Genomic DNA, 15,855 nt, shown 5'->3' with positions numbered 1-15,855 from the left:
ACGTGGAGTCTCAGATCTGCAGGAAGGAGTGAGCGGTGCTGAAGATGGCAGACGTGGGGTAGGCAAAGACTGTTCCCTGTCGACACTGAAAAACACGAGTGTCTGCTGAGAGCACAGTTCACAGCACACGCGGAAGTAGAAAGTCTGGCAATGACAATTCAAAGGGTGGGAGGGCATGTGGAAGCGTGTTGTCATGTTGCTGTAAGTCTGACATCATACTGAAGTTGTACGATAGTGATTAAAGACACATTGCGATCAGCTGAAGATGCACATGGCAAATCCTAGAGCAACCACTAGAAAGTAAACCAAAGAAGTATAACCAATAAGCTAATAGTAGAGGTAAAATGGAATCCTAAAAAATATTTACTCTTAAAATTAGGCAGGAAAAGAGAAAAAGTGACAAAAGGCAGATGGGGAAAATTGAAAACAAGTAGTAGTATGGTAGACTTAGACCCAGCCATGTCAGTCATGGTAAATGCAATTAATGTAAATATCCTAAACTCCAATAAAAGGCAGAGATTGTCAGGCTGGATATAAAGCAAGACCCCACTATGTGTTAAATACGAGAAAGTCACTTTAAATACGCAAACAGGTTAACAGTGAAAGGATAGAAAGCTCGTGGCCCTCACTGGGGACTTGGCGGGCACCTGATGTGTGCCTGGGGGTCGCCAGCGGGCACTGATGTGACTGGCACAGCTGGAAGAGCGTGGGCTCTGGATGTGGCCACTGCACAGCACCCCAATTCTGTGCCTGCCACCGTAAGCACCCCAATTCTGTGCCTGCCAGTGTGGCCCCCAGTCCCAGCCAGACTGGTGTCTCGATGTGCCCCACGAGGCATCGAGCCTGACCGTGTGCCCAGTAACGTTCTGCCCGCACCCTCCCACGTGCCACCCCCAGAGCAGGCAGAGTGGTCTTTAGGAAGGTCGGCAGATGTGTCCCTCCACTGCTTGGGACCCTTCGGCTGCTCCCCCTTTCGTGGAGAACAAGCGCCAGAGTCTCCTGAGGGTCTCCCAGGCCCCTCGCCCTCCCGCCACTCCCCACCTCGCTTGCGTGGCCCCGGCCCTGCCGGCCTCTTCCCCTTCCCCAGACTGGTCTGGCACAGGCACAGGCACGCTCGGACACAGGGGATTGGTCCCTGACACTGACAGGAGTGTCCTCCCTCCCATCCGCCGCCCCGCCTCTGGCTCCCCTGGTCTCCCCCGTCCGACTCTTCTTCCCTGGCTCTTGCCACCAGCTGCGGCACCACTTGACACACTGGCACTCCCTCTTTCTCGTCTGTGCCCCGCCCCCATCTGGGACGCAAGGGTCCCCAGGGCAGAGCTGTGGTCTGTGCTGCTCACTGATGCGTGCTGAGTGTTGGGAAGGGTGCCTGCACGCAGTAGGTGCTCAGTAAGTTCGTTGTTGGCCAAATTGATGGTGTGACCCACCGAGTCACAGAATGTCAGCAAGAAAGTCCCTAAGAGATGAGCGAGGCAACTCTCCCTCAGCTGCCCATTTTATAGGTGGGGAAACTGAGGCATGAGTGGTTTGCCCAGGGACACATCGTGAGTTAATGGCAGAACCGGGACTGATGTTCTCTGTGCTGTGTGTCTGTGGGAGCCTGCCCTCCACCGGGGCTGGGCCGGGCTGCCCTGGGTGTGGGGTGGGGGGCTCAGGGGCAGGGAGCCGGGGCCTGGGTCCTCCTCAGCCTCCGCTCCTGGCTGCAAGGACCCGGGCAAGTTACTCCGTCTTTCTGCCTCACTTTCCCGCCGTGTCTCGTGAAGGGAGCTGGTCCCTTGTGTGTCTGGGAACACATCCCTCGTCAGGGCTGGGTGGGCCAGACTCTGAGAAAGCACTTCGAAAAGTCAGGGGCGCTCTAGAGCAGGGGTCCTCAAACTTTTTAAACAGGGGGCCAGTTCACTGTCCCTCAGACTGTTGGAGGGCTGGACTATAGTTTAAAAAAACTATGAACAAATTCCTATGCCTGCACGTATCTTATTTTGAAGTAAAACAAACGGGCAAAAACACCGGCATGTGGCCCGCGGGCCGCGGTTTGAGGACGCCTGCTCTCGAGTGTGGCAAGGCTGAGGACACAGACCGACTTACATGTGGTGGCAGACGCCTCCCTCCCAGACCGGAAAGGACTTTGTCTCCGAGAACAGCCGCGTGCAGGGCCGGGGCACCTTCTTGCAGGCTGCGGCAGGAAGGAGAAGGTGCGTGAAGAGCTCTGTGCTGAGGGTGCTGTCCTCCCGCCCCCGGGCAAGACCCGCCTGAGGGGACCCTGGCAGCGGGCCTGCGCCCGGGTCTGCACCAGCTGCCTGCTGAGCTAGACGCCCACCCCCAGGGCGTTCGCAGGGTGGGCCGCCGTAGCCAGGCGTCCTCGCAGGCCGGTCCCCCTGAAGGCAGGAGAGGCCTCGGGATTGAAGGTGGGGTGGGACCCCTCTTGCCCAGTCCAGTGTTGCCCTCCTCCACCACCCCACTGCCCCTTCCCTGCAGCCGCGCCACCGTCGTGCGGGCCTGTTCCGAGGCCCCTGTACCCGCAGGACCTCCTGTCGCGGCTCCTCGGCGGCAGTGCCCTCCCTGTGGCTCACAGGTCACCTGTGAGGTCCCTGCCTAGCATCCCCGTCTGGGGGCCCCCACGGCAAACCCACCCGTGGCCCAGTGGTCGTGGGTGGTGGGGCCGAGCCGCAGGCGGTTGCAACAGGCGTCCCGAGGCCACGCCCTGACTCACCGAGCTCGCAGTGCCTGCCTTTGAAGCCCGGCCCGCAGTCGCAGCTGTGGGTGCCAGCGCCCGGCACGCAGGTGCCTCCGTTCTGACAGGGGTTCTCTGAGCAGTTCCGCGGGGCGTCTGCAGACAGAGGCCACGAGAGTTTAGTCACTGGGCCCCGGGGAGGCCTGCTCGCAGGAACGCGTGTTGGCTCCTCTTCCGTGCTGACCCCAGATGCAGGGCGGCCACGCTCTTTGCAGTGACAGGCCTGTCCCCCTCCCCGCTGTGGCTCCCAGACACCACTGGCCCTACAGGGTGGTCCCGTGTCAGGTGTACAAAGAGAGCAGAGGGGAAGACGGGTCTCGGCATCCCTGGCCTCATGACAAGGAAGGGAGGGAGGAGAGGAGGGGGCGGGGAGGGAGGAGCAGGGCCCTCGGTGCTGAGCCCCCACTGGCCCGTGGCCCCCGCCCACTTGCTGCTGGCTTTGTCCCCACACAGGGTTTCTTTGCTGGGAACCTGGCCCACTTGGTCCCACAGCCCCAGGCAGCCTCTGTGTGAGGCCGGCTTGTCTTCAGGACCGCGGCACACGCCACACTCTGGGCGCCGGCACACGCCACACTCTGGGCGCCGGCACACGCCACACTGGCCACGAGTGTGTTGTTTTTGTCTAGCTTTGTCAAGATCCCTGTTGTTTTATTTTTTAACTTAAAAACCATTGAAAAGCATAGGAGAGTAAGAATTGTGTCTGCCCCATGTCATCAATACGGAGCCGGCCAGCCTCCCCGCTCTGACTCGGCGACCCCGCTGTGAGCGCCCGTCCCCACGGGCACCGGCCTAGGAGTCTCTCCTGGGCTATCCCCTCCTTCCTCACTGGGTCTGTTGCCTTTCTCCTTTCTCCCCCTTCTTTGTCCTCTGGGACTGTCCTTATCTTTTTGTTTTTCCTGATGTGCTGAAAATGAGTTGTGGGCTTCAAAAAAAACCTTTTACTGTGAAAATTTTCAAAGCTACAGCATGTGAAGTATGAAGAGCCTGCTGCACTCCGCTTCAGTGGTGGCCAGAACTGGCCAATCCTGTGTCATCTGTGTCTATCTTTTGTCACTTTCCTTTCTCTTGCTGAATAATCTCAAAGCAGTTCACAGATACCATCCACCATTTCACCTGTATACACAGGCATGTGATACTTCACGTGACCGTGATGCTATTATTGTAAATTATCAGCAGTCCCGCAATATCGCATGATGTCCTGGACCATGTTCACTTTTCTCCGATCATCTTAAAAGTGTTCTTTGCAGCTGGTCTAATCCAGGTGGGGCTGAGCTCGTAGAATCAACACCTTCCTTTGTGTGATGTGTCTCGAGTCTCTTCACCTACACCCTGCAACCGTCTCCCTTTTTATTTACTGAAGACACGAGGTCACTTGTCCTTAGAGTTCCTCTCCGGGATCTGACCTGCTGCACACTTGTGGCGTTGACTTTTCCCGCCCCCGTTTCCCGCAAACGCTGTAATGAGACAGTGGGGCCATTGGTTTCTGGTTCCCATGGTCTTCGCAGGGCTGCCTCATGCGTAGGCTCGGGCACCGCCAGCCCCACTGGGGCACAGGGTGGGTCTGAGTCCCGCCTGAGGGATGTGAGGGCTGATCCGTCCCCAGTAAAGTCCCCAGAGGCCTTGCTCGCACCTGAGGGTTGGAGCGGCCAGCGGGGCCCCCTCACCAGACGCCTGCACGTGCCCCCTGGCCTCGCAGGCGGGCCACCCTCAGACCCACACCTCTACCAACTGCCAGGCCCCCTTGGGTTGTTGATGGATGATCCCACCTGAGTCCCTGGTGAGACTCGGGAGACAGGGCCACTGGCCCCTAGGAGAATGTTCCGGAGGGACGCGGCCCGAGGGCCAGAGCAGGGAGACAGGCAGAGTGGGGTTGACTCAGTGTAAGGACACGCGTCCTCGTGCGCTGTCTGTGGGGAGACGCCTCCTGAGCCACTCTGACCGGAGGTGCTGGGCAGGCCCAGGTGCCCTGAGGGATGTACCGGCCAAGGTTCTCCTGAGGTGGAGCACGGACCAGGGACAGTCCCGGCCCTGAGCGTCCTGGGCGTCCACAGGGCCCAGCCGCCACCTCCACTGACTGCCGCCGCCCTGACTGAACGTGCTCCTCCACGGAGAGGCGAGGGGGTCTGTGCGGGTCCTGCCTGCTGGCCACCACTGCGGGGTGGGGGGTGCTGTCTCTGCCCTGCCCAGGTGGGCGCTCTGGGCTCCCGCCGCCTGCCGCAGCCTCTGGGGCCCTAAGAACAATTAGTCCCCAAATCACCACCACCACCACTACCGACTTACTGCTGATGTCCTTGTCACTGTGCTCAGGGAGTTGGAGGGCCAGGCTGACCTGCGTGGGGGTCTCCTCCACGTTCTCGAGCTGCGCCGGGACTGTGGGCTCTAGGGGAAGCCGGGGGTGACCACGTGGCACGGACGCTCCATGCTGGAGCCTCCCTCCTGGGCTGCTTCTCTCCCTCAGGGATGTGCCTCGGGGGGCCTGGCCCCTGGTGTGGCACGGGGGTGGGGGTGCCTGCTCACCTGCTGGCCCCACACCCTCCCACCGACCCTCAGCAGGGACCCGGCCTTCACCTGAAGGGCCCACAGAGCTGCCTGGGCTGTGCTCCACGACCCTGCACTACTGAGAAGCCTCTTCCTTCTGTAGCTACGCCATTGCTCTCCCTTCTCAGGGTCAGTCTCTGTTTTCCTCCCGCTCCAGCCCCTGCTTCACGGGCTACGATGCCTCCTCCCCTCTTACTTGCCCCCAGACTCTGCAGACCCCTGCCCTTCTCACCCCCAGCTGCAAGTCACTCTGTGCGGGCTTCTCACCTGCACCCTCAGGAATCTCGTGCCTGCTCTGGCGGCTGCCAAGTCTGATCGCCCATCTCTGCATCCCAGATCTCACCCTGCCCCCCACTGGGCATCCTGAGGGCAGCCGACCGCCCATCTCCACAGACGCCTGGCCCTGGCCCTGCCCTCCTGCTCGCCAGGTGGCAGTGACCCCTCTGCTGCCCTCCTCTCACCCTCCCTGCTGCACACCTGTCCTTGTCCCTCCCTTCCTTGATGGGAAGTTTTTGTTGGTTGAAATACTTGTTTAACCAGAGACCAGGCTCCCTGTTGGGGAGTTCTGTGAGGACGGGCACTTGGCCTTACCTGCTTCCCTCCTACCAAGCACGGTGGCTCCAAGTCAGAACCATGGGAGGCCTGCCACCTGCAGGTCCCTGCACCCCCTCACGCCTCGATGAGCTGGGGGAGGGTCCAGGCTGGGGCATCTTGACCCATCTGCCCCAGTGCTGCTGGGACAACCTTGCTAGGGATGGTGGCCAAGGCTGCTCACGCCCTGTGGTGCCTGGCAAGGCTGGGAGGCCCAGCGACCTGCCCCAGGTGGCCCATCTGGTCTCGGCCTGAGCAGGACCACGACCCAGGCCTGTGGAATGTGGTCCTAAGCGTGGAGGGCACACGTGTCCTGGGCCATGCCAAGCACACGAGTCACTCAGCCATTGCTGAAGGACAGATTCCGACTGGCAGCTCCACGTGGGCTCTGCTCTTGAGGAGCTGTGGGCACAGCTGGTCCTGCTGGTCCGGGGAGGATGTGACTGCCACAGCCTGGGACAAAGCTCAGAGTTCTAGCCTGGCAAGCAAAGTTTCCGGAACGTCTCAGACCCACTTCTAACATCTTTACTTTCCATCCTGTCCTGCGTGCCCTGCCAGCACCTGGACTGAGCACTGGCCAGGTGCCTGTCCCTCCACTGTGGACCTCACCCTGTTCCTGCAGCTGCCCGGGGGCCCAAGCACCACCAGAGTCCGGTCCCTGGCCAGAGACCACGTTGGACGCTGGGGTGGTGGTTAAGCCCAGGTCTCAAGGGCCTTGTCACTCCTGATGCTGGGGACAAGGGTTAGGCAGGCATGGTGGCGAGGCCTGGGCTGACCTCTGGGTCGGGCAGGGAGCGCGGCACTCACGTGACTGCGTGGGGACCGACTTGCTGGGCGAGCTGCCGAACCTGGCGCTCACTCTGCCCCTGCCGTCCACGAGCTCTGAGAACCTGCGGAGAGCGCGGAGTCACCATGGCGAGCACGGCCTGCAGGACGGGCTGACGGCCGGGCGCGTACCTGGGCGGCTGGGTCGGCATCTCGGGGGCACCGGGGTCATTGAGCAGGCGCAGCTCCGGCAGGCGCGCTGGGGGCGGTCTGTTTCTGAGCACCCTCGGGTGGTGTCCTCCCTGGTGCCAGCGTCGGTGGGCGCCGTCCCCGGGGGCTGCAGAGCAGGCGGGGGAGGGGAGTGGCCACACGGGCGCGGGCTGCTTTGCTCCCGCCCTGCCCCTGCCGCCCTGGGGGGCTGCTGGCTCCCAGCCGGGCTTGGGGTGTGGATGTGCACGTGGGCTGTGGCAACACATGGGGTTTGGGGCTCCGCGAGATGGGCGGGACCCCGGCTCGTTCCAGCCACCACGTCCCTCTGAGGGACATGCACACGCCCTCGCCTGGGAGTCGCCAGGCAGGTCCCAGACCCCCCAGCCCAGACTTGAGCTCTGTGTCCGCAAGGTGGGGTGGGGCCCTCGGACTCGGCCCCAGGCTGCCCTGAGACACAGCCGTCCCCAGCAGTTGGCTGTCCTGACAAGACACCTCAGCCGAGGCCCCCACTCCGCTCCCACCCGGACAGAGAGGCACCGTGTGTCACCCTGGGGGGTCTCCCAGGCGGGCCCTCGTCGTGTGACCAGCTCCCTTCCCCTGGCAGGGGGCAGAGTGGGCCTGAGGCCTCTGTGTGCCATTGCTCCCTGGTGGAGACCGTGGCCCTCCGTGGGGAGCTGCCCCGCCTTGCAGCTGCCCGCCTGCTGTGGCTGTGCTCTGCCCCTGCTCTGCCTAGACACGGTTCCCGCAGCGCCTGCCGTGACCTTGAGACGGCAGGGTGCACAGGACCCAGTGGGACCTGGTGGGCCCCTGTGCACTGGGGACAGACCCCGGTTCCTGGCGTGGCCATCGCAGCCTCTGTGTGCCCAGCCGCCCACTCATGCCTGGTGCCCTTGGTTCGGGGGCTGCAAGGCACCTTCCAGGCCCTTCTCCTCGCTGCTACCTGGGCACCGTCCCGGGCGATGCCTGCGCTCCCTGCTCTCCCCGTCTGGGGCCTACCACGGGCCTGGCACAGACGAGGCTCCACAAGCTAATCTGCCCAAGTGGTCACGGCCGCCTGTCCCCAAGTCCTTCCTTTCTGCGCCAATTTGAAAAGCCCCTGCCCACATGTGAGCTGCTCCCGGGCGATCAGGGGCCCTGTTTCTGCAGTGTGGCAGGTCAGGACACCACGCCCCAGGATGGCTGTCCCCGCTGGTGGCCCACAGCCCCTCACGGCCAGGTCAGTCCTGACAGTCCGGAGCGCTGGCCCAACACCCGGCCCCACCCGGCCCCAGGGCCCAGGCGCAGCGCTCACAGGTGACGATGTAGAGGTGGGCGGGCTCGCTGTGCAGCTGGCCGTGCTCCGCGCTCTGCACGGCCGTCACCGACAGCTGGTACCGCCGTGCCGGCAGCAGGTCGCGCACCGTGTAGGACACCAGCTTCCCGTTGGGGACGTAGCGGCTCTTGGTGCTCTGGCTGGTGGTCACGTTGATGACGTAGGCCTCCAGCAGGACGCCTGGTGCGGGGGCGTCCCAGACCACGTGGGCAGAGGTGGCCGTGACCCGGGTGGCAGTCAGGTTCGCAGGAGGCAGGGGCCCTGGACAAGGCGCAGGGACAGGAGGCGAAAGGCAGGGACACGGTTTAAGGATCTGACGCGGCTGCTCAAGCCTGCCTGGAAGCTCGGTTGTTTATCACGAACAACTCTGTAGTCCTAAAGGACGGCGTGCAGTGTGTTTGCAGCCGTGAGCGTGTGCTACGTGGAAGCTCTGCCACCCTGCCCCAGAGGGCCACTGGCCCCGACGCTGCCCCTCCCGGGTTTGGATTCGCCAAGCGAAGTCCCCGTAGTTGTCCCGTCTGTCAGCACCCTCATGTGTGGCAGCTTTGCGGCACCCTGGAGTGGAGTCCCCGCCCCCTGGTCTTCACGTGCCTTCCCCTGCGGCTGTGTCCCAGGACCGTGGGGGAGCAGCCCCCACAAGGCACAGCTGTCCCCAACGGACACATTCCCGCTCTGGCCCTCGCTCCTCACAGACCTGCCCGCAACCTCCCGGTCCTCCCCGGGTGCCGGGTTGGGTGTGGGCTCAGCTAGTGTGGGCTGGTCGCCTGGTCAAGAGCCCTGGGCAGTGTGGGTGCCTCTGGCCCTCGGTCAGTGTCTCACAGGGGGACGCACTGAGCCTTGGGTGCTGAGGCCGACCGCAGACAACTGTCCCCAGCGGGAGGATCCAGGCCAGCCCAGCACAGTGCTGCTGCCCGGCCGTCTCAGTGGAAGAGACTTCTGGGAGGCTCGGGGCTGGGTTTCTAGTGTCGTGGACACTTCTGAGAGGACTGGGGGATGCTGGAAGGGGTCAGACCTTTTAGAAGAAGGCCCTGCGTGGGCCTTGGGCCACGTGCTCCACTTACGGGTCCACACGTGCACTGGTGTGGTGGCCAGGCTCTCCGTGGGCTGCTCCTCTTCGCTGAGCCCGCTGAGGGTGGTCACCTGGATGGTGTATCTCCTCCCTGGCAGCAGGGCCCTGCGGGGGGCGGGGGAGAGAGGAGGACACACATCTGAGACACACGTGTCTGGCTCACAGCTGCATTGCAGCTCCCTCAAGCAGGACGTGGCCAAGGACATGTGTCATCCTGCTGCTGGTGGCCCAGGCCACCTCCACGAGGGACAGATTAGTGGCCCTCAGACCGTGTGCTCCCAGGGTGGAAACCCACTCCATGGTCCGTCCAGCCCAGTGGGAAGGACGAGGAGGCCACAGTGTGGCCAGGGGCTGGGGCTCAGGAGAGGCCAGAAGGGAGCGAGTGGAGAAGGTCGCCGGGCGGAAAAGGCCACGCAAGGCCGGTGCTCCCCGAGAAAGGCCTGCTGGGAACAGGGACTTCAGAGGGCTCCCCCCCACCAACAGACCGGGGGCTCCCTGCGCCTGAACTGTGGGTGCGAACAACGTGGTTCACGTGGAGCGCCTGCTTCCCTCCTGCAGTCTGGAATGTCCACACGCGCCAGGCAGCCGCCCACCCCAGGAAGCCGCGCTGCGTCGTCTTTCCACTGCGCGTGCCTCCCAGCCATCGGCCTGCTCCGCGCAGGAGACCAGAGGCTTCCCTCTGACTGGCGATCGGCACGCGGGGCCCTTGCGGGGACCCCCGAATGCGCCCCGTGCTGTCCCCCCAGCCTCCCTGCCCCGCTCTCCTGGCGGCCAGGCCACTCTCTCGGCACCTGCGCAGGAGGTATCTGTGCCGTCCCCGGCCTTCCTACCAAGGCACCTGCTACGCACGTGGCCCCGAGATCCAAGCCTGTCGGCGCCAAGCCTCATCCCAGACCCGCCCCACCGGAGGAGGAGGAGGAGCAGGTGGGCCGGGAACACGCGGAACACGCCCTGGACCTCGGCCCCCTCGTCCCCGAGGCCCTGCTCTGTCCCCACCCAGGCCCCCTGTGGTGGGCTTCTCCTCTTACCCAAACGTGAACCTGTCCACGCTTTTGTCCACGTCGGCGGACTGGTCCTGGGAGGCCTCAGGGTGGTGGAGGGACACGCGGACCCGGCTGACGGTGGCGTGCTGGATCCGGTGCAGAGCCCACTGCACCGAGATGGTGCTGGCCGTCACGTTGGCGACCTCCACGCTCTCCACAGGGCGAGGTCCTGGGGGCAACAGGCGGCTCAGCGGGTGCCGGCCCTTCCTTGCTCCCAGGGAGTGGGGGCTCGTGCCGAGACCAGGCCTGGAAGACCAGGCTGGGGCTGTGGAGAGGTGACGGGGGGGGGGCCCCGGCAGCCACGGTGCGTGGCATGTACCCCATCAGCCGCTCAGCGGGGACTCTGCCTCCAGAGGTGACAGCTGCAGGGGGCTGACTGTTTGGACCTAGGAGATCTGACAGCTGAGCTGCTCTGCACCCGTGTGGCGCTCTGCCCGTCTGCCCTGCCTGCCAGCCACGCAGCAGCCACGCAACTGCGCACGTCCCTGCTCCGAGGGCCTTTTCCTCTGTCCTCGAGCCACCAGCGCCTTCCTCATTCTCACTCCTGTCTCTCGAGGCCACAGGCATGTTGGCCGAGTCTCGAGGCCCCCATAGCCGACCCCACCCTGGGCTCCTGCGCCGGCTGCACCCGGAGCTCATGTGCTGGCCCCAGGCTCGGCTCTGCGGGGGCAGCCCTCGGCCCTGCCCTGGTCCTCCCACACGGCGTCTGCTGTGGCCTGTTCTGGGGATTCTCTCCCCACCCCAGGGCGTTCCAGAGCAGACGAGAAGCTAAACCCTCAAAGCCTTCCCCAGACGCCCCAGTTCCTAGTCTCATTCTCAGCAGTGTCCCCGCTGGCCACGGCCCTCCTCTCCTTCTCCCCTGCCCAGCATCCTCCCAGCTGCGGGCTTGGTCCCTACTCCTTCCTCGCCCCTGCCTCCTGGCTTCCGGGACCCCCTGCCTCAGCCCCACCCCTGCACGTGGAGACCCCTTCCTGCCTCCGTCTGCACCCTCCTCCTCAGAATGGCGTCTGGTGACTGCGCTCAGCACCAGCCACAGGCTGAAGGCCCGGGTTTGCCCTTCCCACTGGGGCTTGCTCCTAGCACGCACCCTGGCCCGGCGGTAACAACTCCCCCTCACGCTGTCTCCAGACCCCCCTGCAGCTCCACCCTCAGAACATGGCCAGAGCCCCCACTTCACCCTCACTGGCCCACACTCGTGGCTTCTCCCAGCCACGCCCAGGCAGGCAGGCGGAGTGTGCTTGTCACAGCCCTCGGGTCACACCAGCCACTGCTGGAGACTCTCCGCCGGCTTCTGATTTCACTGGGAAAATCCACAGGGCTCCGACCTGCCCCTCGGCCCCTTGCTGCTGCCAGTCCCTTCTCAGGGGGCCCTGCTTCCCCGCCTCCCCCTCACCTGCCATCTGTCACTCTCCCTCTGAGCTGGGTCCTGTGTCTGACACCTGTGAAGCCCCACACCTGCTTATCACGCTGTGTCCTCAGCCTCCGTCCCAGCAGCCTCCGCTGCGCAAGCCTGCACGGGAGGTCTGTCCCACCCCCTCGGGCGCGGCCTGCGCGCCCCTCCCTCGGCTCTCAGCGCACCGCTCTCAGGACACGGGTGCCAGGGCAGGGCAGCCAGCGGGCTGGCGGCACTCACGCGTGCGGGCGAGCAGCACCGCCGGCCTGCTGATGTCGTTCTTGTTGTTGGCGTTGCGCTTGACCGAGAAGACGGAGATGTTGTAGGCCCTGCCCGCCGCCAGGGCCCGCAGCTGGTGCGCGGAGCGGCTCCTGTCCACGAAGTCTGTGCGGCGGTAGGCGCCGTCCGCGGAGACATAGGTGACTGCGTAGCCATCGAGCGCCTGCCTGGCGGCCGGGCCGTCCGGAGGGCGCCAGGAGATGGAGACCCCAGTCTCCTCCACCTTCTCCACCGTGAGGGCAGTCGGCGGGGACAGCTCTGCAGCGTTCGGGTGGAGACACGGAGGGGCGTGGTCGGCTGCCTGCCGCGTCTGCCCTGCCCTGCCCTGCCCGGCATCTGTTCTGGGCCTGGCGCAGCCCCCGTGGAGTCCTCCGTGTCCCTGGAGCTCACACTTCCCCACGTGAGACGCGTTCTGTGTGCTCCTGGGGACTGTGTCCCCTCCCTGTTTCTCAGGTAAGGAGCCCGGACAGGCACCTGCCTGGACACCTGCCCTCAGGTCCTGGCCACCCCCCCATCACGGACACCCAGGCCACCTACCTTTGGCGCAGTCCTTGCCCGTGTAGCCCACTCTGCAGGTGCAGCTGTGGGACCCATTGGTGGCCAGGCAGTAGCCGCGGCCCCCACAGGGGCTGGAGAAGCAGGGGTCACTCACTGGGGGCGGGAAGAGCAGCCGTGAGCGCCAGGCGCCGCCAGCCCCCACCACAGCCTGGCCTGGCTCCTGGGCACTGAGTCCTTCTATGTGGGGGAGGAGGGTCCCGCGGCAGCTCCTGCCTCCCCCAGCTTCGCCACCCTCGCCGCCCCGGTCCACCCTGCACAGCCGAGTGCTGCTGGCCAGGCCTACCCTAGGGGTGGGGACACTGGACGGAGGCAGGTTAGGGCACCGCCCCTGTAATGCTCTTGTCCTAGGAAGGGAGACGAAGTGGCAGGTTGGGCAAGAGGCGACTCTCGAGAGCCCTGGAGCACCATGAAGGAGGAGGACGGTGGTGCTGGGCAGAGGGGGGCAGGTCCCCTGGGGACAGTATTCCGGGGAAGGGACAGTGGGGCCATTCGGGGAGAGGTGAGGCCACCACTGGGAGTGTGCTCGGGTGAGATGGGGCTGTTGGGAGGCGGGTGCTGGAGTGAGGTGGTGCTTGGACGGCACAGTCAGGCACCACGGAGACCAGAGCGAGGCCACTGGCCTGAGAGCGGAGGAGGGGCCTTCTGGGGAGGTGGCCACAGGGCCCGGCTGAGCGGGCAGCCTGGCCCTACCTGTCTCACAGTGGTAGCCGAAGAAGCCCTCGGGACAGACGCACAGGTAGGCCCCGCCGCCGTTCTCGCACCGGCCTCCGTGCCGGCAGGGGCTGGAGTCGCAGGCGTCCACCTCTGGAGAACACCCAGAAAGTGGGCCCCACCGCAAGGGGGGAGTCTGGGGGAGGGAGCAGAGGACAGCGGGAGGAAGGGAAAGGGGAGGTGGAGCAGAGGCAGGAGGGCGCAGGCAGGCTCCCAGAGAACCCTGAGCTTCCCCAGTTAACCAGCAGCCCTGGCTGTCCCTCTCCCCAGTCGCCCGTCCAGCGGGGATGTGGGGACCCACCCACCCCTGATCCTCGAGGACCTGCCGGAGGGGGGCCTTTACCTGTTTCGCAGTGGGCGCCGACAAAGCCCGCAGGGCACTGGCAGACGTAGGCCCCTGGGAGGTCCCTGCAGGAGCCCCCGTTCCTGCAGGGCTGCGCCTGGCACTCGTCCTTCTCTGCAGACAGAAGGGTGTTGCTGGCCAGGTCAGAGGCTCCAGCCACCCTTGCCCTGCAGCCACCGCTGTGTACGTGGCCTCTTCCTCCACCAGCCCCCGCTTGCTCCTCCTGGGGGCCGTGCCACCCCCGCTGCCGGCCCACAGAGCCCCCGCCCCCCGGCTGCTCCCGAGCTGCCTGCTGGACTGGTGTCTCTGTCTCCCGGCTCAGGCCCTGCAGAGGCACGAGGGTGGTCCCTGGGTGCTGGGCAATGTTCTCCCTCCTCCAGCTGGCACCACCAGGCCTGGTGTCGGAGGCTGCGACCTGCCCTCCCCGCTGCCCACCTTCTCTGCGCCCGAGGCCAGCGTCTGAGGCCAGATCAGTGTTTCCCAGCTGAGCTCAGTCTCCTGGGAAGGTGGGCGCAGAGATGTTTGTAAATCTCTGTCCCGGCTGTCAGAGCTGGCAGGGGTCTAAGAGCACAAGCAGTGACCGACCTGGCCGTCCAGACAGAGACCTGTCCAGGGAGAGGAGTGGCCGGATCCAGGGACCATGGCCAGGGGACCCACTGCCTTCAGGAGCGTGGCCAGGCCACTGGAGCTGCCACCCTCCGGGGGCCAGGACCGGTCTCAGCCAGCTAAGTGGGGCTCCCTCACCCGGTGCTGCAACAGGGTCCCGGCAGGAGCCCCCAAGCAGGCACAGCTGAGACTGGCACTCCCCAGTTTCTTAGGGCACCCCAAGAATAGAGTAATGTGGCTGTCACTAAGCCACAGTATGATGGACATAAATTAGTTTTGAGGAGCCAGACGAATTCTGTGACATTCCCTCGGTGCGTGGAGCGCCAGACCCCAGGGCTGGCTCTCCTTGCAGGGAGGGGCAGGGCAGCGGCCCGGGGCCCAGTGCCTGGCTGTGTCTGTGCCGTGACCGGCGTCAGGGCTCACAGGAGACACTGTGGGGTTGGATTCCAGTGGCTTCCAGGGGGACAGGCCCAAACTCCTCTGAGGTTTGGCGGAAGACGTCTCACATCCAATCGTCCCATTTCAATATACAACAATCTTGTAAGAAACCACATTTGGGGACATGCTTAGTTTTAAAAGATTCACCACAGGTTTCCTTTAAGCTGGAAGTTGTGCTCCTGGATTTAGATGTTTAATTTTAGAAAAGTTTGATTTTAATTTGTAAAACGTAAGTAAACGGTGATGACTTAAGGACACCTGGACGAGCACTGCCCCGGGAGCTGGACGCTGCCGGGTCCACCTGGGCACACGCAAGCCCTGTGCATTGCGTGAGTCACACACGGTTTCGTTTGTGTTGCTTATGAACTTTATTAGGATATCGTGATATGTGTTCTCTCATCTCACACAGCATCTTCAGGGAGCTCCGTGCCGCCAAGCGCCACTGCGGCTCTCTGATTTTCACGGCTGTTAGTACTGTTACGTGGTGTGTAGCTTAAAGACAGTCACGTCAGCTATAAATACTGACATGTTTACTTCTTCCTTCCACATGTTCATGACTTTATTTTTTTCACTTTATTGCATTGACTAGTACTTCTTTTTTTTTTTTTTTTTTTTTTTTTTTTCTGAGACAGAGTCACACTCTGTTGCCTGGGTTAGGGTGCCTTAGCGTCAGCCTAGCTCACAGCAACCTCAAACTCCTGGGCTCAAGCAACCCTTCTGCCTCAGCCTCCCGAGTAGCTGGGACTACAGGCATGTGCCACCATGCCCGGCTAATTTTTTTCTATTTTTTAGTCGTTTGGCTAATTTCTTTCTATTTTTAGTAGAGACAGGGTCTTGCTTTTGCTCAGGCTGGTCTCCAACTCCCGAGCTCAAGTGATCCTCCCGCCTCTGCCTCCAAGAGTGCTAGGATTACAGGCGTGAGCCACTGTGCCCAGCCTGACCAGTACTTCTAATATATTGATTAGAATTAGTGAGAAACAGGCATCCTGGTCTCCAATCCTAAGGGGAACTCTTCTCTATTTAGGTGATGTTTATTCCAGGTTTGAGGAGCAGCATAGGAAAATGGTCTCAGCAGCTACTATCCTTTCTTCTGTTGGTAGCTCAGCATGTCTGAGTCAGCCCAACAGAAGAACAGCTTTTGAATTCCGGATCCTCCTCCTGTAGGGAAGGCTCAGCGAACTCCCCGCTGCACAGCTCTCTGGACGTAGCCTGGCTCTCTCCTCTGAGCACGGGCAAGTCGAGGCCAGTCCAGTTGCGCCTGCTGTCAG

At 63.4% G+C, this 15,855-nt stretch overlaps 1 protein-coding gene across 2 annotated transcripts in view; it reads right to left on the bottom strand.

The window, feature by feature from the left end:
• SNED1 (sushi, nidogen and EGF like domains 1) overlaps nt 1–15,855 on the bottom strand; it is a 67,870-nt gene that overhangs the window by 8,873 nt on the left and 43,142 nt on the right. For both annotated transcript variants that reach the window (XM_020288078.2, XM_076006122.1), the window contains exons 17-28: nt 13,544–13,657; nt 13,180–13,293; nt 12,469–12,582; nt 11,893–12,189; nt 10,245–10,428; nt 9,209–9,321; nt 8,127–8,408; nt 6,818–6,962; nt 6,668–6,750; nt 5,012–5,110; nt 2,711–2,827; nt 2,086–2,173 (exon numbers count right to left, since the gene is read on the bottom strand). In XM_020288078.2, coding sequence (XP_020143667.2) covers nt 2,086–2,173; nt 2,711–2,827; nt 5,012–5,110; nt 6,668–6,750; nt 6,818–6,962; nt 8,127–8,408; nt 9,209–9,321; nt 10,245–10,428; nt 11,893–12,189; nt 12,469–12,582; nt 13,180–13,293; nt 13,544–13,657 — 1,750 coding nt within the window. The remainder of the gene's footprint in view (nt 1–2,085; nt 2,174–2,710; nt 2,828–5,011; nt 5,111–6,667; nt 6,751–6,817; nt 6,963–8,126; nt 8,409–9,208; nt 9,322–10,244; nt 10,429–11,892; nt 12,190–12,468; nt 12,583–13,179; nt 13,294–13,543; nt 13,658–15,855) is intronic.

The sequence above is a fragment of the Microcebus murinus genome, chromosome 8, assembly GCF_040939455.1.
Source record: "Microcebus murinus isolate Inina chromosome 8, M.murinus_Inina_mat1.0, whole genome shotgun sequence".
NCBI lineage: Eukaryota > Metazoa > Chordata > Mammalia > Primates > Cheirogaleidae > Microcebus > Microcebus murinus.
Note: the sequence above shows the minus strand (reverse complement) of the source record. Positions and strands in the feature narration are given on the sequence as shown.